General features: G+C 47.1%; 1 protein-coding gene across 1 annotated transcript in view; it reads left to right on the top strand.

Annotated features, from left to right (window-relative positions):
• Window positions 1–21739, top strand: part of TTC27 (tetratricopeptide repeat domain 27) — a 1875723-nt gene that overhangs the window by 267924 nt on the left and 1586060 nt on the right. Inside the window, exon 3 of the mRNA XM_086926895.1 lies at window positions 13969–14098. Coding sequence (XP_086783021.1) covers window positions 13969–14098 — 130 coding nt within the window. The remainder of the gene's footprint in view (window positions 1–13968; window positions 14099–21739) is intronic.

Here is a 21739-nt window from a genome sequence, read left to right as displayed (position 1 = left end):
TTGTAAGGTCCGTGCGAATCAAATTCACATAGATCGCCACTGTATCCAATTTATGGGCAAGGGTCTCCATTTGCTTCCAGAGGGAAGACTTGATACCATTGATGGCGGCCATCACGTCCTGTAAAGTTGGTTCAGTTACCGGAGCCGATGATTCCCTTGCCCCCTCCAGTGACCTACCCGGTCCACTGGGCGACACCTTAACCTGGGCATATCGGTCCATGACATTGGTTTGAGTATATCCACCCCGTCTGGTGGTTTTCGACTTCTGCTTGTCCCCCTCCGGTTTGCTCGCAATTTCAAGGAAATCCCCGATTGCTGTCCAAATCAAGAGCGGGGGGAAACAAGTGTCCAGCAAACAGTAGACAAGACCCAACTGATAGGGAAGTCGACCAATGTGACTTATCCACTCAGAGTGCAGAAAGCGAAAGTACAAAATGGCCCTCGGGCAAAGCACGGGAATTAGCCAAAAAAAGGGGGACGGCTCTCACTCCAGGCCAAAGTCCGACACTTCGTGTGTTGTTCAGTACGGTCAAGCACCAACAGGGGTACGAGCTTTCGCTTCAATGAGGCGTCCCCAGCCTGGAATCCGAACCAAGTGCCAAAAACAAAAGTGAAAGTGAAGCCGGACCGGCCGCCTCCGCGATCTTAGGCCGATTGTTCAATTACACCCCGGGCACCATGCCAACCCAAACGCCGGGCATCCAAGAGACGAAGGCCGCAAACTTTCCAGCACCACAACTCCGGCCTCCGGGGTCCGATCGGGATACAAATTTCAGATTTAGCTTCTCACGTGGTTTATCTGCACGAAGATGTCGACAGCAAACAGTATAAATGACAGGATATATTCGGGAGGTTACGAGGGTCTCGGGAGCTCTGTGCTCACGCGGCCATCTTGGTTGCGCGCGAAGCTCCTCCCCTGTGATCCTTGAGTGTTGAACTCATTGATTGACGATCATTTGGATTACCACTGCTCCCTGTTAGTAATCCAGAAAAGATGGACTTGAATCGTCCGGTATATTTTGTGGGACTACAATAACCTGGAATTCACTACTCATCGTTGGTGCACTGAACCAGTGGGTTGCGAAACCTAACCTTGTAGAGTTAGCCAGAGACTTAGTTTACTCAACACTCCAAGGGCCTATGGCATGTTACAGTTTGTTAGTGGAACAAAGAAACTGTAAATGTGCTCTTTCTGAGTCATAAAAGAACTGACAGAGACTTCCTTTTCTAAGGATTGGCGTTAGGTTTGACAGTTCCCCTATAGTGGGGTGATTCCCTTGGCATTGGCAAAGGAGTGAGAGAGATATGTCTAGGGCAATAAAGGAAACAAGAGCTGACAATAAACTCAGTCCATTTCCCATGGTGAGAGTGCTGCAGTTGGCAGTTGGGTGGTTGGACTTGTCTTATGTGGGCCAAACAAAGTTTGGACAAGCTGCATTCAAGACCCTCTTACATCACCTGCACATTGAAGTGCTCCTATTTGCAATATAGGTGAGAGAGGACACATTATATACCCCTGCCTGTTCCTTCTTACCCATGGCATCTTAGTGAATAAGAGGCTAAAAGATTGCATTAGCTGCTACACATGGACCAAGTAGCAACAAGATTAAACTGGGGGAAGTGCCTGTAGTTCAGAACCCTCACAAAAAGTAGCCTGCTACTCTTAAACTGAATTCACATGATTCCTCCAAGAACTCGATTGTGCCGCCTTGTATGAGTGCAGCACCTTGTCCACCCCACCAAAGAAATAGCCAAATGCGCAATGCAAGAACCCGAAGAACTGTTTTAGAAGTTTGAGAACTCATAGATGCACCAAACTATAGTCCTTGGTGGCGAATGTTAGAGAATCAGTAAGCTGAGCCATCAATAGGTATTTTCCTTCCTCTAAAGGGCCTGCAGGAATGTCAGGAAAGTAAGAAAACATCGAATCGAAGTGGGGGACAGCTGATAAGCTGTGAAGGACATGAGTTGGCCACTGGAAGAAATTATTTGGTTTTTAGGGCTGGAAGTAACACTCCTCATGATGCCCTGAAGGTGGCATGGTGGAGTAAAAATAGACAAAAAACGGAGTAATTATGCATTCATTTGTAGTCCTAAATGGCAGAACGTCAGATGTATATGGAGCACTTAGAAGTCCAGTTGAAAGAATATTACAATGCAGCGAGAAAATACCAGAATAGGAGTGGCTTCAGAACCAGGCTACCTCTCACAAATGTTAATTATACAGCAGATGCACACAGCGTTGGACCATAACGACCTCCAGGGGCCATTATTGCCACAGTTGTGCCCTACAACGATAGAGGTGTTATACTCGGTTTGGTCGAGAACAATGGACTCCATCAGGTGCAACATTTGGTACAGCATTGATTTTCCCAGATTATACTGGAGTGGTGCATAAAGTTCAATTCTTTTGCAAATAAGTAATAAGAAAGCTATGAAACGTGCAATTAAAATGTGCAGCAAAGATAAAGTAAAAAATGGATATAACATATTTGTTTAAATTCCTGGCTAGCTTTTTAGAAGAGGGGAGAGGAAAGCTATTTTGACCGAGGCCTATTAGGGAATAACCAAGAAGTGTGGGAGGCTAGAGAGAGTAAACAAAAGACTTATGAGGAAACAACATCATGGTATAGGGAGACAATACCCTAAAGAGCTCGGAGAGGGTTCAAACCCATTAGAGGGGACCACAGTGAGTGGATGATGAAATATTGTAATGAGGGAGGTGGTGAAGCATAGGAACTGTAGTCCTAATTAATGTAACTACCCTAGTAAAGAGATTATAAATTACTGCTCAAGTCTCTTTTATTCACTTACTGCTGTTTGCATGTTTGAGATTGAAAGAGGGCTAACCCAGCCTCAAATCAATGAAGCACTGTATAAACCAGTACTGGCAAAACCAATAGGTTTTGCCTTTAGAATGTGAGAGTTCAGCTATTGTCTTGGTCAGTGCTGACGAAAAAACAAAATGGCAGGCCAAGCGTCAATGTTTGTGGATACCTCAGTAGCCGCCTTAGAACCCTTTGTCTTTATAAGGAAAACATGTTTCAAGATGGCCATTGATGCATCATGATGCATGTGCATATATGCGACCATTTTGAGGAGGGTTTCTGAACAAAATAAAACATTTCATTGTGGCCCCCCAGTTAGTCTGCAAGTATTGCGATATGAGTACGCATGCATCGTAATTCGCAGGTGGCCATTTTGAATCTTTTTTGTAAGCCTAATTTACTCTTCCATGGTGACCAGTTTCCATTATCGAAAGGTATATTAAACTACAAAACATGGAAGTGTGATGGGTGCAAAACTATAAAGTAGTGGGCAGTTAGGTATCAGTGTTAAGCTGCAGAGCCCTCGCAGAACAAAATAATAATTAAACTACTAATTTTAGAAATAACGTAAAAAGCAGGACCAGGAAGGCAGAGGAGAGCATGGCGAGGAGCTGGGATGGTGAGGGGACAACAAGCAATAGAGGACTGGAGGAGTTGGCAGAGCAACGGAAGAATTGGTGGGGGCATGAAAAGCACTCGAAATGCAGGGAACGCTAACGAAGCCACAGAGGAACTGGTTGGGTGGCGACCAGTAATTGATGATCAGTGATGAGACACAGACATAGGAGAACAATGGAGGGGGGTGGAGGACAAAAAACAATGGAGATGTGGAGAGGAGTGGCTGGGCAGTTATGAAGCTGATAGGGGTGAAAAAGCAACAGAAGATTGCAAAGGGAGGGCAAACATCAGAGAAAACTGGTAGAGGATACAAAAAGCAGAGAATGAGAAGTAGGATAGCAATGGAAAAAGTTGGGGTAGGTAACATAGAGAGCAACGTCGAGTAATTTGTGGTGTGGGGTCGAAAAGCAATGGTGGGCAACGAAAAGCAAATAAAACATGAAAACTATTGCATAGCTAACCATTAGAACAAACGTTCCTATTGTTTCTCATGCCTCAACCAGCAGTGATGCATATACAGAGTACATCCTGATCAGCCCGTTGTAGGAATGCATATTACTGGTTTACATTTTCGAAAATCTGAAATGTTCTGAAAAATCAATAGAGTTATGGTAATGAGTGAAAAACAAGTCTATCCTCACTTTTTTCCTTGAGCATGGTCTTTGAGCGTTTCAAAAACAAATCTCTTGACTACGCACATTTTTCTGAAATCTCAATTGCCAAAAGCGTCATCAGTGAACTATAGTCCATCATGATGTACAGATTATCATCATTTCACTATGAAGCTGGCATATTTGTTTTCCACTTATGTCATCACTTGCACCACTTCTACATGTCATATCAGTAATTATATATGATCAGAAGTCTGTCATTCTTCAAGCAGATGTTGGGTTCAATTGCTGCTTCACATTTCTTTATGACTTGTAGTAATCCATCATTTTGAATAAGATTGTCTCCACCCTGCCTTTCCTTTCTTTAGACTCGATCAGCACCTTTTCCCATTTCTTTAACTTAGCAGTATTCCATGCAAGCTTGATCTTACACATGCACATCACTCATTCATTCTTTCGGTCAGTCCTACCCTTTCTGGCAGAGTTCGAGAATTACATCCTTACTTCACTGTGATTAAAACTAGGATCCTGATGTTACATCTGGAAACTATTTATTTCGAGCTCAACCCCTAAGCTGCAAAGAATGAATTGGGCTCACCCAATACATTTGATATTATTTACAGCATGCAACATTTCTCAGGAAAATCTACCCAATGCACTGGTTGTAAGAAAGCATATTCGAAACATATTTTATTATATTTTCTGCCACAGTATGACCTGGAAGGCGCAATCTGAACATATATGCAGCTTTAATTATTTTCATGGTACAATTGTCTTCATTGATACATAACAAATACAAACTGCTATTTAACAAAAAATCCAGTATGACTTGTCCCAACTGTGCTCCCCCGAATTAGCCTTCCCGCATCGAATGGCCCCCACTCCATCTAAGGTACAAAGCGGTCTCGAATATCAGGTCCGAAGATCATTTTTTATAGTCTGGTTAAATTTCACAGAGTTCAAAGTTTCCAGAGGCAGGTCTTGTTAGTCAGCCCCAGCGTTGCCAGATCTTGAAATGTTTCTGCGGCCATCCTCATGCCTTTAATATTAGTATCTCTACGCCCATACAAAAGTCCAAGCCCTGTTTCCATACGCCCAGCAGGAGAGGGGAGTTAGCTTTCCATAATCTAGCAATGTCTCTTTTGGCTAAGGTGAGACCTAGAACTAATAGGTGGCGTTTGTACCTGTTACCCTCAGTCTCATCTGTGGTGTGTAGGAGGATTAGTTTCTGGGACATGAGGAGAGCCCAGGCTAAAACCTCAGTCAGGCGTGTCATTACCCATCGCCACAACCTAACCAGCGTGCTGCAAGACCACACTGTGTGGAGAAAGGTGCCCTTGCAGTTCCCACATCGTAGGCAGGTGGGGGAGGCTACTAGACCAATTTTCCAGAGCATGTGTTGGGTATTGTAGGCACGGTGAAGATATTTAAATTGAATGAGGCGTAAGCGTGAGGAGATAACCACGCCGCAGAGAATCTAGGGCCTTGGTCCAATCATCGTCGTCTTTCTGACCCAGGTCATCATGCCAACAGCCAGCATGGGTGGCTGCACTATTAGTTATTAGGGATTGGTAAATCTTAGTTATTTTATGATCCCCAAGAACCCCCATCAGTAGTTTGCCCTCCAGTGGATTTAATTTAGGGAGTGCCTCAAGCTTCTAGATGTAGTGGATCAGGGCGTGATGAAATTACAGGTGTTTATCAAATTGACTACGGGTCATGAAGAATTAATTCTGAAGATCCTTGAGGATTTAAGGGTCGTGCCACGGATTACTACTCCTGTGGAGTAAAAGCATATACGATCCCACCCCTGGACCCCAGAAAGGCCAGCTAACTGGGGAAGGAGTCAATTTTTTCAAAGATAGGGCTTGCGAGTTAGGCACCCCCACCACCCCTTTCGCCGCAACAATTTTTTCCATGCCAGAAGCACTACTCATGCCATGGGTAGGAAGGCCTGGAACTCCGATCTTCTATAAAGGTATTTATTGGGGTATGTGTCTCTCATTATCCAGAACTCCACTGCATAGGCAGGATAATCTCTAGCACATACCACCATTCATTTAGTACTTGTAGATGTGAGGCTGCATGGTAAGATTGGATGTCCACAGCAGCGATGCCTCAACCTTAGGTGGATTGGAAGCATGTACGTGGGGTCACTGCAACAGCTCCCCTCCCAATAAAAATTAACTCAGAAGTGCGTTTACTTGTCGGACCCACACTGCGGGGATCGGGTAGGAGTGGTTCTGTAACTGGTACAAAAGTGAAAACCAAGTCTGTTTTTAACTTTTGTACCAAGTCATCTTGAAGATGGTTGAACGTCCGTAGAGTGACAGGAGCGAATTCTTCCAGGATTTTACCCCAGCCTTTACTTGTTCTGCTAACGGAGCTAAGTTGAGCTCCCACAAGATGGATTGAGAGGCATACAGAAAGATTTCCAGGTTTATAACAGCGATAGTTAAGTCGGTTGCCCATGCACTGTAGTGGTGGGTCCAAGCCACGCAGCGGCTAGAGAATAGCCTTGCTAGCACTCATGGGTAGACCAGTCATTTCTCAGAAGACTTGCATTATACGAAGGAGCCTGGGGCCGGACGTGTGGGAGTCTGTGAGGAAAAATTAGACGCCATCAGCATATAGTGCGATGCGGTCCTGTGACCACTCAAAACCCTTAAGTAAAGATCCACTCTAACCCAGGCTGCTAGAAGAACCATGACCAGGGAAACAGGATTGGGGACAGGGGACAGCCCTGTCAGGTACCGCACCGAATAGGGAACCAGGAAGAAACTGAGCCAGCCTCGTGTACTGAAGCGGTGAGGTCAGTATATAATAAGTGACTATAAGAGAGAAATCGGTGGTCCATGTTTAGGTGTCGCAGGAGCGCAAACAAGTATGTCCTGCAGACTGAATTGAAGGCCTTGTCGATGCCAACTAGAAGTAAGGTGGCAGGGCAACCCAGGCGATCTACTGCCACCATGGCGTTATGGGCCTGGTGAATATTATGGTGTGTTGCTCGGCAAGGCATAAAGCCTGCTTGGTTTGGGTGGACATGGTCAGGCATATGGGGTAGGAGCCTGTTAGCCAGAGCTCTAGTGAAGAGTTTGGCCTCTGTATTTATTAAGGAGATCGGCTGGTAGGAGGAATGGAGGTCCAGAGGCCAACCTGGTTTAAGGAAACTACAACCTCTGCATGCCTCCAATCTGGGGGTAGGTGCTTTACCTCCACGGTGGCTTGTATCACCGCAAGATAGTGGGCGCCTAATTGTGGCATATACGCCTTGAAGAATTCACAAGGGAAGCCATGGGGACCGGGGCCTTTGCCCTCGCACAGGTCGGCCAGTACATTGGCTAGTTCTTTGACCGTCAGGGGGGCGTCTAGCAGTAGCTGAAAGGGCCTTTGGGGTAAATCTTCGAGAAACGTCTGTATCTGGGTGTCAGGCAAGGTGTCTCTATTGGTGTACAATGCCTTGTAACAGCCGACAAAGCTATTAGCGATCTCTGTGGGGCTAGTGAGTATAGTTTCACTGGAAACACCAATAGTTGGGATGTGAATCGGCTTCAGTGTATGTTGGCACAGACGATGAAACAGCCTCCCGGATTAGTCTCCCCACTGGTAAATCCGACTGCGAGAAGTTAGCCAGGCACCATTTTCTTCATTCAGGAGCTCCTCTTGATATTGCTTTTGCGCTAGAGCCATTTGACGACCCTCAAGGCCTCCCCCCACCGCCCCTCTCCTCCGTCCCCGCTGCTCAAGGGCCATAATACGAGCCTCAATCTGTACAAGCTTTTCACAGTATTGTTTACATGTCGCTTTCCAGAAATCAATATCAACACCACAAAGGGTGGGCTATATGGCCTCCCATTGGTTTGCCCTTGTAGCCCTGTCACTGTGTGGAGGACTGAATATTCAGTCTAGGCTTGGTACACATGGGTCTTAAATTGATGATCTTGCAGGTGCCATGCGTAAAGGCGTCAGCGGAAAGGAGGGTGGTCCAGGTTTACTTGGAGTCTGTGTCACTGGAGAATGCTCCAAGAGACCCCTGGGTAATATCACTGCATAAGAGATTCTGTGTATATGGCTAGAGGGTACGAAAAGATAATTGAGCGGAGAGAAAGACCCATGAATCTGAGAGTAATATGTGAAACCTTGTTCAGTCGGCTGAAGTGTCCTCCAAGCATCTACCCACTCCTCCGTGTCTGATAGCGGGTTTCAAGCACCATAATCCTCCACCCTAATCCTGCTGGTAAATTGGCCCAGATATCCATCACCCGCTTCACCAGGGCCAGGGGTGGAGGAGCGTATACACTACCCAGGACCACTGGTTCCCCATGTCACAAACGCGTATCTGTCTTGTGTGTCCTCCCATGACCGCTGAAATTGAAATGGAATCCTGCGATGAACCAGAATGCCCACCCCTGGGAGCCTCTAGTGAACCCCGAGTGAAAGGTGTGGATGTAGCTAAATCGAGACAAACATGGGGTTTGGAGCCCAGGAGGTGTGTTTTGTGCAGTAACAGTATTTCATACCCTACCGCTTGGCCTGTTGGAGTACTGCGCCTCACTTCACTTTGTCTAGGAGCCCCTGTACATTCCAGGTGATGATCTGGAGCCCTCCCTGTAGAGTGCTGTTATTTACATCAGCCATCTGGGGGGAAATTGGCATCTTGGGGCCATTTTCTCTGCACAGTTGATTCATAGGGAGCACTTTTATCACAAACAGCAACAAACCCTTCCCCCACCCCATAACTCAAAACCGTTGAAGCATCTATTGCGGAGGGCATGCCACCCCAGCCCCACCAGGGGTGGATGACGAATCCCCTAAACCTCCACGTTAACATAAAGCCTCTCTGCAAAGGACAAAGCTGTGTAGCCTTCATACGAACTGATCGGGCAAAGAAGTGTAGTTAGCCACTAAGGGTGGAGCCAAGGACGCAACCCTTCAATGCATATTTATAATTCAAACTTGTGGTTTGTCCGCACGATCAGCTCTACGGGCCCTGGATCGCCACAACAACCTCGACCGATGGCAGCGCTGATCTTTAAGGCTTGAACTGTCGCTGCAGGGGATCACTTGACAATAAGTCTGAGTTAATGCTAGGCGGTGTGTGGGGCTTCACACGTATCTCTTCATCTGTACTCCAGAGAACCTCCTCGGGGCACTAAAAGAAGTGTGTGTGGGAATTATAGACTACTTGCAGGTGGGCTGGGAATAGGAGTGCATGGGTTATCTTGAGATCTCAGATGTGTGCCTTCACCCAGCGAAGGACTAACGGCGCTGCTGGACCAGCCTGGTATAGTCCTGATATATCATAAGGCGCTGGGACTCAAATGAGCAAGATTCCTGCAATCTAGAATGTTTGAGGATATTGTCTCAGTTGTGAAAATTCTGAATCCTGGTGATAATCGGTCGGGGCTTAGCGCCAGAAGAGGGCTACTTCACCAGGGCCCAGAGTGCCTGCTTGATTATGAAGCAAGGGGAAAGAGTTCCAGGTGGGATTCAGCCTCCGATCTACTTGGCGAGAAACTTTTTCACATTATCCACTTCACAGCTCTCTGAAAAGCCCACAAAGCGGAGGTTATTTCTGCTGGTGCATCCCTCTGTGTCTTCAATGTGTATTGCAAGTCTCGTAAGGGTCTCAAGGGTGTCTTCTTTCTTCTGTAGGCTAGTCGCCACATCTTCTACACCCAAGACGCCGGTCTCCGCCTCAGTGAGTCCCTCACTGTGTTGCGAAAATATTGGTGCAGCATCATCTTGTCCAAACCAACTGCACCTATCTTGGCATCCAACATGTCTCTGGATTGGGTGATAGCTGCTAGCAGTGTCGCATAGTCGGGCGTCGCGCCAGCCTACCCCCCAGAGTCCGGTGTTAGGGCCTCCGCCCCAGTATAGCGGCCCATCGTGCTCTGTTTGGAGCTGGTTTATCAAGTGCCATTGTGTAGGGTTGCGGCCTAGAATCTCCCAAGCAAGGTGGCAGCCAGCCAATACCGCAGAAGATCCCTCGGGTGGATTTGTAGGGTTCTTACAGCCGTCCCAGGCGGTGTACTGGGCCTCGGGGAAGGTATGGAGTCCGGTTTCCTTGTGCGAATAGGAGGGGAGAAGGACCAACTGGCATCCCAACTGCACAAAGTCCCGGCTCTGACGGCCCTCAGCCCACAAGCCACACCGAGGCCTAACCTGACCGCCTCTGCTGGTGAGAGTGCACTCTCCTGTGGGCGCCCCAACTGTGTCTGCAGCTGACTATGTCAGCAGTGGATCAATTTAGGCAAAGCGGTGCCTGCAGGTCTCAGACTCCTACCTGTGTTGGGTACCAAGCGTCTCCGGAGATAATGGTGTGGCCAATTCTGTCAGGGTTACCCCTACCGATAATCTGCATCAACACCTCTTCACTCTATGTGGTCCTTCATAGGGGCATGGACCCTCTGCACGGCGAATTGCAATTGTGTTGTTTCTGCCACGTCTGTCGCACCACAGCCCCCCCAAGGCATTATCACGCTCCTGGCCCAAATAGCCATCCAAAGGTCGCCGGCGGGACCCCCGTGGCTACCTCAGGCCTGCCTCAGGTCAAAAGTAGTCGCCGCTGTGGCCTAATCTGGCCGCTGATCATCTGTATGAAATTTTCTGCAGCTTGCAGGGGCCGGCACTCCACACCACTACCGCGCCTCAGCCCCGGTACAGCTGCAGCCAATCGACAGCCCCGGCGCCCAGCAGGATATGGGGCCTAAGCTCAGAGAGCTTGGGCCCGCAGAAACAGGCACCACCAAGCCCTGGCGTCTGCCGCAGCCAGTGGGCAGTCGGGCAGTACCCGGGGGCTGTCGCCAAGCAATGCCTCTGGCAGCTGCAGGTCTCAGTCTCCCTGCATCGGGCTTCAGGGGACCGGCCCGCACTCAGTGAGTCCACTCAAGTTGCAGCACTGCAGATGCGGCACAGAGGCTGCTGGCCGAACCCCGAACGAGTGACTACGGTGGCCCCGTCTCAGCCTGCAACCCTCTACCACCGCTGCTCGACATAGCCTCCAAGCACTTCTCTTCAGCGGGCAGCGTGCTTCCCAGGCCTCTGAACCACACATCGGCTTCTCTGCTCTCCGCTGCTGCTCCAGCGCCACGCACATGGCCCCGACAGGTATTGGGAGCAGCAGGAGGGCAAACTCAGGTTTGAGCGGGTGTATTCTGGCAGGATTGTGACAGATTATTAATAGGGGCTGATGGAGCTTGCCTAGAGCATGTCCACCATGCTCTAGGCTCTTGGTCTGGCTACGGTTCCTTCTGTTAGGAAAGCAAGGGTGGGGGGGCGTTCTTTTAAACACCTGGCTCCCAAGCTCTGGAATGCCCTCCCTCTGTCGCTTTGCGGTACCTCGAACCTGTTGGCCTTTAGAAAAGGCCTGAAGACGTGGCTCTACGGACAGTGATCTGCTGTTTCTTTTACATTCCTCCCTCTGCCTTCTGTTAGTCTGCTGTGGGTTTGAAAGCGCCGGGACACTCCTCGGAGTAGCCGAGCGCTATATAAGACACCCATAACATTAACATTAACAACACCATGTTGGACCGCCAGGCCAAGCCCCCGTAAGAAAACATTTTCAGTGAAATAAAAAAAACATTACAGCTTCTGGCATCTCACATTCTTTTATTAGGTTGGATCCCCACATTTCGTGCTCACCTCCCAACCAAATGACACTCTTCCTTCTTCCCCTCAGCCATGAAAGTAGGGATTAACAGAGTTGAAAACAAATTTTAAAATGTGGTATACGCCATATTACAGAAATCTAAGGAGCAATACAACCAAAAGTAAAGCCAGTCTATACAATATGCAAACTTGAGAAGGACCACTAAGGAGTATAAAACCTCTTTACACCTGGGTAAGGGATAGACAGAAATCACAACCTACAAAATATCAAAATGAGCTCTAGGTTTGCTACCTAGAGTGAAAGGGGGGGAAATCTCATAAAATGTGTGAGATGAGCCTTAATATTCGCAAAGCTGAGCTTTGTGAGATAGAAAGCGAGAAAAGGCCCATCTTACGAGCAGTGTTCTCACGTAATAACATAGACGAGAACCTATTTGGAATTAGAATTGTAGACTGAAAATGTGTTTCGTACATAATGTAACAGATTTGTTAAATTAATTTGTTACTTGCTATATTAAGCTTGTACTTTTTTCTCAATTTGTAAATTAATTTGAAAACAAAATATTCACATACAATCTAATCTTGCTCTTGGCATCAATTCCTGGGGTTAGAGTCGTAGGTATTACTGTCCGAGATATCCTACTCTATTAACAGACCATACCCTGTCCTAATACTCTTCCAAATGTATCCGTTCCTCACTAATAGTGGTTGTGCTAATTGACTCCGTTGTGCCTCCTCTCCCCATTATCCTGTTAATCGAGAATCTTCCTGGTGACCCCTACTTGATCTATCCCTACAGCTCACCTCACTTCAACTTGAATTGAAGTACTTGTGTCCACTGTTAAGGTCACTAGTGTAAATGATATATTTGTTTTCTGCTGCATCACAATCCACCCTTGATTCTTGGTTCTGACATAACTCATGTGCAGCTATTTTGTGCGCACTTTTTGATATGAAAACATTTATATTTTTTTCTCTGCTGCTCTGCAAAATTCACCTAGTTTCCAAATTGCATGTGCTGGTGACGGTTTAAACCAGTTATTCTTCAACTGGAAGTGGTTCCTGCACCTGCTCATTGAATTGCACCCACATGTGCAACAATATATCTGTATGTTGGAATATCGCCTGCCATTATCTGAACCTACCACTATTACATCACCTCCATTTTATTGTCTTGGGTGCTGGGGAAGGGGCCAACCACCCTTACCTCCTATTTCTAATAAATTACCCTTTGCCGGTAACCTGTTTTATGTAACGTACCTTGGACGATGTAATGGTAGGTGATGTATTGGTAGGTCAGTGTAGTGGGGTGGACACTATACTACTACTGTTGTATGTATTTGCTGCCACAAATATTCCTCCAGCCTTAACTTTGGAGGCAAGGTGCCCTTTGTTATTGTTCTGCAAAATCTCTATCTGGTGGGAAATACACTGAAACAGTTCCTGTTGCAACTAGTAAGTGGCATTATGATTTATAATGTAAACTGAACAAATATGGAGAACGTCCCTGTTGATTGATTCCTGTAGCAACTTGGAAATGGTTATCAATGTATAGTGTGTCTACTGGTCTCGGTTAATATTTGCATTGTATACTGGCCATTCGGCTGTTACTTGTTTTCCCCTCTGAACCTATTCAAGTTTAATGTCCTCGAGGTATGTGTCCCAACACGGTCCATTTGTAGCGCGTTTTGTTATTTAGCGCGAACCAGACCCAAAGAGTAACAGAGCTCTGCATAGTTTCAATAAGAACATAAAGAACGGGCAAGGTATAAGGACATGAGTGAATCAATAATCAATACAGGTAGCTCAAGGTCGATATTGGAGGCACTTAATCGTGGTGGCGATCTTCCCAATTAATGGTAATAATTACCGCAATGTTTATAATGTTCGTAGATTTCATAGGGATGCTTAAAGCTATTATCCTTTCCCGGTCTCACAGCCGACCTGCTGGAAAAGGCACAGCGAGGGGAAGAAGAACTGGAAGAGAAAGGATTTAAGTTATTTCTTGAAGATGCGGTCTGACTTGTTAAGTGTCTTTCTCTACAGGGTACTGAAACATGTTGTTACCGTGTGTTGATGGTGGGCAAGTAGCGATCATACACAATACATTTTCTACAGTCTCCTATTTGTTCTACAACAATTTTTCTGCCACATGAATTAAAACACCCTAACTATTTCCGGCTTTTGTTTTTTTATATAAACCAATTCGGAAACGAATAAATACATCGGTATCTTAAATGCAGACAGGAATTGCCCTCAGACTGCCTACTGACGCTGTGTTTTCTCTCTCGTTACAGGCAAATGGTAGCGTTTCTGCTCGGCGTGGGCAGTTTGCAGCTCTTCGTACAGAGTAATTGGACCGGACCGCCTGTTCACTTTGAACCCCGGGATAGCTTGCCTTCTGCTCTGTTCCAGCGCTTCTCTGAGGTACGTCAAGAAATAATAAACAAAAAAAACGTCCTTGGATTCAGCGGCAAGGGCAAGATGCAGGTTATTACTATTCATGAAAAAACTCCACTGGCGGCAAGCAATCTATACAGCGAGAGTGCGTGACACAAACGCCTCCTTGCGCGCGCGCGCTCCCTCCCTCACAATCTCGTCATGTCTTCCACGTACACGCCGCCTTTGCTACGGTGGCTGACATGATTTAGCACCATTCTAGGCCAAAGCATAACATGCCTCCGGTGCAAGCGGACACCTTTAATCAACACTGACCCGCAGCATTCAGCTCATTACTAAATGGGGCGCCCAAGGGAAATACTTGGTGCATCCTACCATGCGAAGCGCAACTCTGCTTCATTGCGAGCCGGGCGCCCTGGGCTGTTTAATATCTTCGTTTATTCGCCGTACGGTTGGGTAGCACAGCTTGAAGCATGCCTCGGATGTGCCTTCACGAGCTCCAGTCTGAGAGCAGTCTCCTTCCTGCTTTTCGTTTGTTGATGAGGCACGCGCCAATCCAATTCGCATTTGTCTATTAGGCTACCCTTTCCTGCTTGTGTCTTTCTGAATTTCTTTCAATGTTGCCATTTCCGCAGGGTGCTGGGGGTTACAAGATTGAAGTAGGTGTTTTTGGCCTTCGTGTTCATAAGCCTGAAATTCGATTTCTCCGACTTCATCAGTCTCGAGAAACTGGGCACTGCCGGTGTAGGCTGGTGTTGAGGCGGTTGAGAAAAGGAAGGGTAATGCAGGTGATTTGTCACTTGGTGTGGGGACTTGTTCAGGTGTGATTGCCAGTTGATGTGCTTAACCCAGGCCTCTGCAGACCCCTAGGGCTCAGGGCCCCCCCATTCGCTCAAAGCTGACAAATGTATGTGAGATATGGGAGACTCGGGCTACCTCATCACAATTTGCAGGTGGACTTGTTTAATATCCTTTTGATTCCCCTCTAAGAGGAACGGTTGAAACCTACAGGTTTTATACGTATTGGTATGATGGAATGCCCATTGTTCCTCCCTGTGTTTTTAGCGTTGCGGATGGAAGTTACTGGGCATAGCATGTAGATCATCCTACAATTTCCAAAAGTAATTTGCAGGTTCAGAGCCTTTTTCAAAATGGAATGCTCATTTTTGAAAGCTAGTTTGTTAATTCTACAGTCACAATAAGTGAGATGTGCTGCAGTTTCAGAGCTCGCAAGGGAACAACGATGGTAGGGAGCCTCATTTGTGGTCTACAAGATAAGGTCCCACACTAACAACTGCATGATCAAGCTTCCTGTGCTGACTGTCATCATTGGATCAACTTTCCTTTCAGGGGCCTGGCGTTTCCTTGGGCATATTTCAGGGAAGGCACAGATTAATCACATTACACGTGCAGCAAATGCTGATTAATTTTTGGCCTTTTCAGTTTCCGGTGAGGCGACTTGGGTGTGAGAATGTTTACCGGCTAACTTGGGGAAATAATTTCTGTGAAAGATGGAGTCACAGGTTTTAAAGCTCTGACCAGCATCACAAGGTGCCATTTTAGGCTTCACAGTTGTTTTGTTGCTTGTGCACCACCTAGGGGGTTAATGCAGACCTCACCAACCTTTTAGGGGTCCACATTTCCGAGCAAGGCCAAGGAATTAGCAGGGACTTGGGGGAAACTCAAAAGTCCCTGATCACACCCTGCTTTGGCTACAGCTTTTGCAAGAGTTTAAGAGCACCTTTAGCTGTTAAGAGTTTATTAATTATTTGGAGAATGTAATGTGCCTCTATTATTCTGTATGGGCTTATGCAATAGGATCTGTTCATATCAGTCTGAATCCATGATCCTATTCCTTGATAGCCTTCACTTGGTCAGTCTCCGCCCCAGGCATGGCCTTGCCTGTTTTCACGCTTCAGGCTCACTACTGTATGTTTTGATAGGAGCTAACGTAGCATATCAACTGGAGTGATGCTTTCACCTGTGTCTTAAGTTCATGTTACAGTAATGATCTCATTTGACGTGCAGTAATTGGACTATTCCCCTTCCTATAATTATCAATTGCACCTCAACTGGGTCATTCTTTTCACCTTGTGCAAAGCTCGGTTGCCGTGTACTCAAGACGGCACTATGCAAATAACACACACATACTTTGGGCTGTGGTTGAATGCCCCGCGATTAACACAGGTTTTAATGAAGCCGCAGATTTGCCACCATCTGTTAATTTAGGTGCAATTTGGTGTTGAGCGATGTGGGTCTAGCCTCTATTTGGGACTGTTGGACATGGCCCTTCTTAGGGGAATTTACCCCCAAATTTTTCGTTTTTTCATCCTAGTCTTTGCCGATTCTCTCCGCATGACCTTAGGAATCTTGGCACCTTCCCCCTATACTGCAGAGGGAAGGTGCTGGTGCCAACCTCGTCTGCATTAGGCAGGTGGTGCGTACGTGAGGGGTTTAGGTATCATACCTCTGTGCGCCCCTTAAACAGGTACACCACATTACCCGGAGTGGGTATGGCACTGGCTAGTAGTGGGACGTAGCACTAAGTGTGCCACCCACCGGATAGCCTGTAAACCACGTATCAGTCCTGCCATTGCAGGCCTCCGGAGTGCCAATGCACCCCTCTCTAGGCAGGCATTACTTACGCCCCAGCCAACCCTGAATGAGTCGTCCCATACCCTGAGGGTAGCCCTATCCCCCAGGGAAGTCCTTATGGGCGAATGCTGAAAGCTTAGGGGGTATATATGGATGTTCCTTGCCCAGGTAATGAAGAATCCCCCATATTTGGCTTCCCCTGCCTTGGAGTTCAGCTCTTCCCTGGGGATACTCCTCGGGGTGTCGTCGATTCTCTTGTGTGGCCTCTGGCCTCGGAGCACGTCTTCACTGTCCAGGCAGTGGGGAAGTGCATGTACCTTCCTACACAGGCTAGTAAGAGGCCTGACATGGTGTTCTGAAAGATGGGCCTGTCTGCCAATGCAGACCTGGGTGTGTACACTGGCCCTTATGCTGTTTTGAATACATGTCCAGCCTGCAGTCTCTGGCTTGAGGATGCACCGTGGCACCTATTGCTTTTTGGATAGGCACCTGGCCTGCCATCACTAGCCGGTGAGCGCATACCTGCATCCCCTGTGTTCTATCACCAGAGTCAGGCCTGGTGTTGCTGGCCTGTGCGGGCACGCTTGCACCCATGGTGGTAGAAGCAAGGTGCCCGGTCTGCCGTCGCAGGGTGGTGTGCGTGCACTGTCACCTAAGAAGCTAGGGCCTGGGTAAGCTCATGTTCTCGGTTTCCTGAGTAAGCCCATGTACCGGGCTTGTCATCACGGACCGTAGTGTGTGCGCCCTGGCCTCTATTGTGATTAAATTCATGAGCAGCCTGCCTTTGCAGGCCGCTGTATGTGTTCTTCTGCACCTGTAGTGCCCATGATTGGGTGTGCAGCCTGACATCACAGGCTTGTGCATGCGCACTGACATCCGTATTAGTAAACCCATTTCCAGTCTGCTGCTGTTGACTCGGGTGGGCACACTTGCACCCCTGGTGCTGGGGGCTATGTGTCCAACCTGCCATCGCAGGTCTGTGTGTGCGCACTAGTGCATGTGCCCCCAGGTAGTGATTAATACCTGTGTGCATGTTTTTACTACCTTTGAGGCTTGCTCTCCCCATAGGTTAACATGGAAAAGTGTCTGACATTACTTCGGGCTGCAATAGTTGATTGCAATGGAGCAGCCTCATCACGTTTCTTATCAATGGATTCCCGATGCCAAACATTTTCCAGTGGTAAAGGGGATTTTGACATTACTCTCTTAGAAATGCCACTTATAGAATATGGAAGTGCTCTATGAGTCTTGTGTGCCATGGTAATTGGCTCTTGTGGACAACAGGGGTCGGGGGAGCACATCTTTGCATTCCCAAACGACAGCCATAAACCATGGCCATACCAGTAGAACAACAGACTTCTTCCATTTTAGGGCCAAATTGATAGATTGGTTTTGAAACTTGGCCTCTGGGGGCCGGATCATGGCCCCACTAAAGATTAAGATCTATATTCCACAGCCCCATGGCAGAAATGCCTAAAATTCAGGGGAGAAATCCGTGGTTCAAAGAGGAACCCCTTAAATCACCCCTAACTTCAAAGACACGTGACAGTACTACTGGTTCTTCCTTCAGCAAAGGGTGAACTACGCTTGTGGGGACGCAGGACTGGAGAACCCAGACTGCTTAGTGCAGACTGCCAGACGGCTCTATTGTGTACATGGAGGGTTACTGCCCTGGAAGGGGACCGCCTTCCCTTTCTTAATAGTGGCTGGCCTGGGCTGAAGACCTGCTGAAGTGTGGCACCCTGAATTGTGCTCTCCAAGGATCTATAGATGGGCCTCCTGTTCCCCCAGAGATCTCTGGGACATCAAAGATCTCCGCGACGGACAAACACCATCTACCTGTGACCTCTAGAGAGCAGTGCCCTCTCAAGTGCCCACATCAGCTGCTAAATTCCAACGGGTAGCTAAGTGTGAGAGTGGAACTAAGCCTGGGGACCGGCTTGTCTAGTGCAGAGCCCTAGAAATATTGCCCGCATCTAAGTTGTGTGGTTCCTGTCTCACAGGGACAGTGACACTCATAAGCTTCTAGTTGCTGGTGAGCGGATTCACTGGTAGCAGTACCTTGTGTGGCTCATTTCATCGATTGTGCTGCATCTCTCTCATGCATCAGGCTGACTGCATTCTCAATGCATGCAGTGTCTGATTCACAGGGTGCAACCCGCGGAGGTGGGGGGTGTACTCGTTGTAGTGTCTAATTCTGCCTCATGTTGCTCTGCTGAACTTACAACTTTGTGTGTGACAGGATTGGTGTGGCGTGCAACCTGTGTCACTGTGCACCAGATGTTCCTAATTTCCAGGGAGGAATAGAATTTGGTACTCTTCGCTGTATGTGACCGGAATTGCCTGGTGCAACCCATCTTAATGTGCACAGGTCATTGTGCCTCATTTCCAGGTAGTTACCTCTTCTTGTTTGAGACCTGGAGTGTCTGGTGCGACTCATAGCAATGCGCACCAGAATCTGCGCCCGGATTGCCTGGGCACGACCCTGAATAACATGTATCATTTGTAACACCTCCTCTTATCAAGAAGCTCCCCTGGTTTACTCCTTTTTCTTTGGTTGTTCCCCTTTGACCCTTAACACGGCGAACCAACTGCCCTCTCCACACCTGCCCCTTCCCAAAGACATCTTGGTGCCAGGTAGTAGTAAGAAAGATTGACTGGATTAAAGGAACACTTCAGAGAGAGTCGAAAGCGGGTCAAGAGACTGCCTGACTCCATTGTATTTCGAGGCCTGTGGGTGAACTTTCCGAGTGGCTGCTAAACTCCCCTGGTTTTGGTCTACCTCCTAACTAAAAGTTGCTACATATCCCCACCTGCTTCATGAGGAGCCGGACTATGTGTGACTTCAGCTGCGTGCGGTGTAGTATCCGGGAGGAGGGACTCGTTATCTTTCATCTGGGTGTATTGGGGTGAACTAGAGGGTGGAGGGAGGCTGGGGCCATGGAGTTTGCAGGGTGTTATCCATTGACCTGCTGGGTACCAGTAGCATCTCATTAGGGATACTGAGTGTGTAATGGATGCAAGAGTATTCCGTACGCATTAGGAAAAATGATTTTCTTGGCTTGTGACAGTAAAAATGTTAGCTAAATGTTCATTTAAAAATGATTCAAGGTTGCTGTTCCTTATGTTATTGCAATATATATGAAGGCAATTTGTTTTGAATAGTAAAAAAGACTTTTACGACCCAGGACACATTTATCCCATTCCAGATATACATCCATATTCAAATGCTTGAGCATTTTAAATGTAGGTATTCTGTTAATAAAACGTATTCATTGTGTGTAATTTTTTGTCTGCATAAAATTTGTGTTGCTCCAGGCGAAAAACTGTAATATTTGACAAATTTTGTTTTAACCGCATATCAGTTTGATTTCCTACTGGTCTGTAACTGCAATATATTGAGAAAGTCGTTCAAGGGTTAATTTGAATGTCCGTAATGCCAGGGGCTCTAATTGCCGATTTAGCGCAGAGCGCTCATTTTCAAACCCAGTCTCACTTCAAAATCTTTTCAGATGAGGGCTTTATATACTGTTCTGTACAATTTTGCTGTAGCTCATGTTCTCCGTGCAAAACATTGCAGCTTCTCCTGCTTCCAAGTGCGAAGGGGAATCAACAGCAGCTATTAAGTAGGAGAGTGCGGGGGGAAGCAACATTTGCATGTTTGTTATTGTAAAATAAATAGGAATGGAACCTAAGTAGCAAGCACACATATAGAGTGCTTAAACACAATTAAAGGGCAGCAGGGTTCAGGGGTGTAAAGAAAAAACAGACCAGGGCAGAGGGAAGCAATACAAATGGGGAAAGGAGTGAGTGAAAACACAAAGCACTTGTATGAAGTGAGTAAACACAATTTAAAAATTAGCTCTAACAATAGGAGCAGTGAATAGACACAAATACCTGGCCCATGCTATACGGGAGTGCCAAGCACAAGAACAGGCATGACGCATGCATGCCAAGGCAAACTGCAACGAAGGATATGATGGCAAAGTTTCATCTAACAAATGCCAGGCTGTCTCGAAAAGACAGCGCATGCTCTGTCTAGCTGAGACCTAAAAAGGAAGCCTCCTGGGTCATAAAACCTATGACCACAGGAGAGTTCATCCTATATATATATATATTTTTTAATGCTCTGAGTTGGAACTTAATGCTATTCAGCTGGAAAGCAGGGACCTTTAGTAGTTGGTTCTCTAGCTGCATTTGCTGGCATAACATGTTTTTTAAATAGACTTAGACATGTTAAGGTTTAAAAAGAAATAAATGGGTTTATTGAAAATATTTTATGCCAGTTATTTATAATAAATATTGCTATGTACGAATTTATAAAATATGCATATTATTATAGGTGACGATTTGACAAAGACAAAGACAAAAAGTGTTCTTTATATATGTTGATGTGCTGACCCCTTGATAAAGCCAATAGGCCTGCTTTTTAGGTCTTGCCTGAGCCAATGCGCTTGCGCATTGCTCTGGCGAGATTATAGTAAGGGGAAAAGAACAGTCTACCAAATCGGCGGATTAGACACAGTTCATGTGATCTATGCGCGTGCACAGCGCCAGCCACGTCACACACCACCATTTGTCTGTGCCTCGCATCAGACTTCAAAGGCTGCCACTCCCCCCAATCAGACTTCAAAGGCTGCCGCTCCCCCGCCCCCTCATCAGACTTAAAAAGAATGCGCTCCTGCCACAGCAATGCTGAGAGCTTGTTTTGCTTGCTACTCCTTGCCCTCTGGTCTCCGCCTGCTCTCCCGTGTGCTTGCATCTTCCTTCCTTGGCCCTCAGTGTTTTCCGTGTTCTCCCATTCAGTGCCTTCTCGACCCCGTACTTGATTGCTGTCCAAGCCCCAGCCCTCGCTGTCTCTATCATTATACACTCTCCCTGTGTTTTACCTTTTCCCTGTGCTTTTTTCCGGCTCCATCATTCTGTGCTTTGATAAACTGAACGTGCTTTGTAGCACTCAACCCTGCGTGTTCATAGTTTCAGTCTCTGTGCTGCTGCACCACATCACTCAGGGACAGCACCACATCACTCAGGGACAGCACCACATCACTCAGGGGCACCACCACATCACTC

The sequence above is a fragment of the Lissotriton vulgaris genome, chromosome 6, assembly GCF_964263255.1.
Source record: "Lissotriton vulgaris chromosome 6, aLisVul1.2, whole genome shotgun sequence".
Taxonomy (NCBI): Eukaryota; Metazoa; Chordata; class Amphibia; order Caudata; family Salamandridae; genus Lissotriton; species Lissotriton vulgaris.
This window is presented reverse-complemented; position numbering and strand designations above follow the sequence as displayed.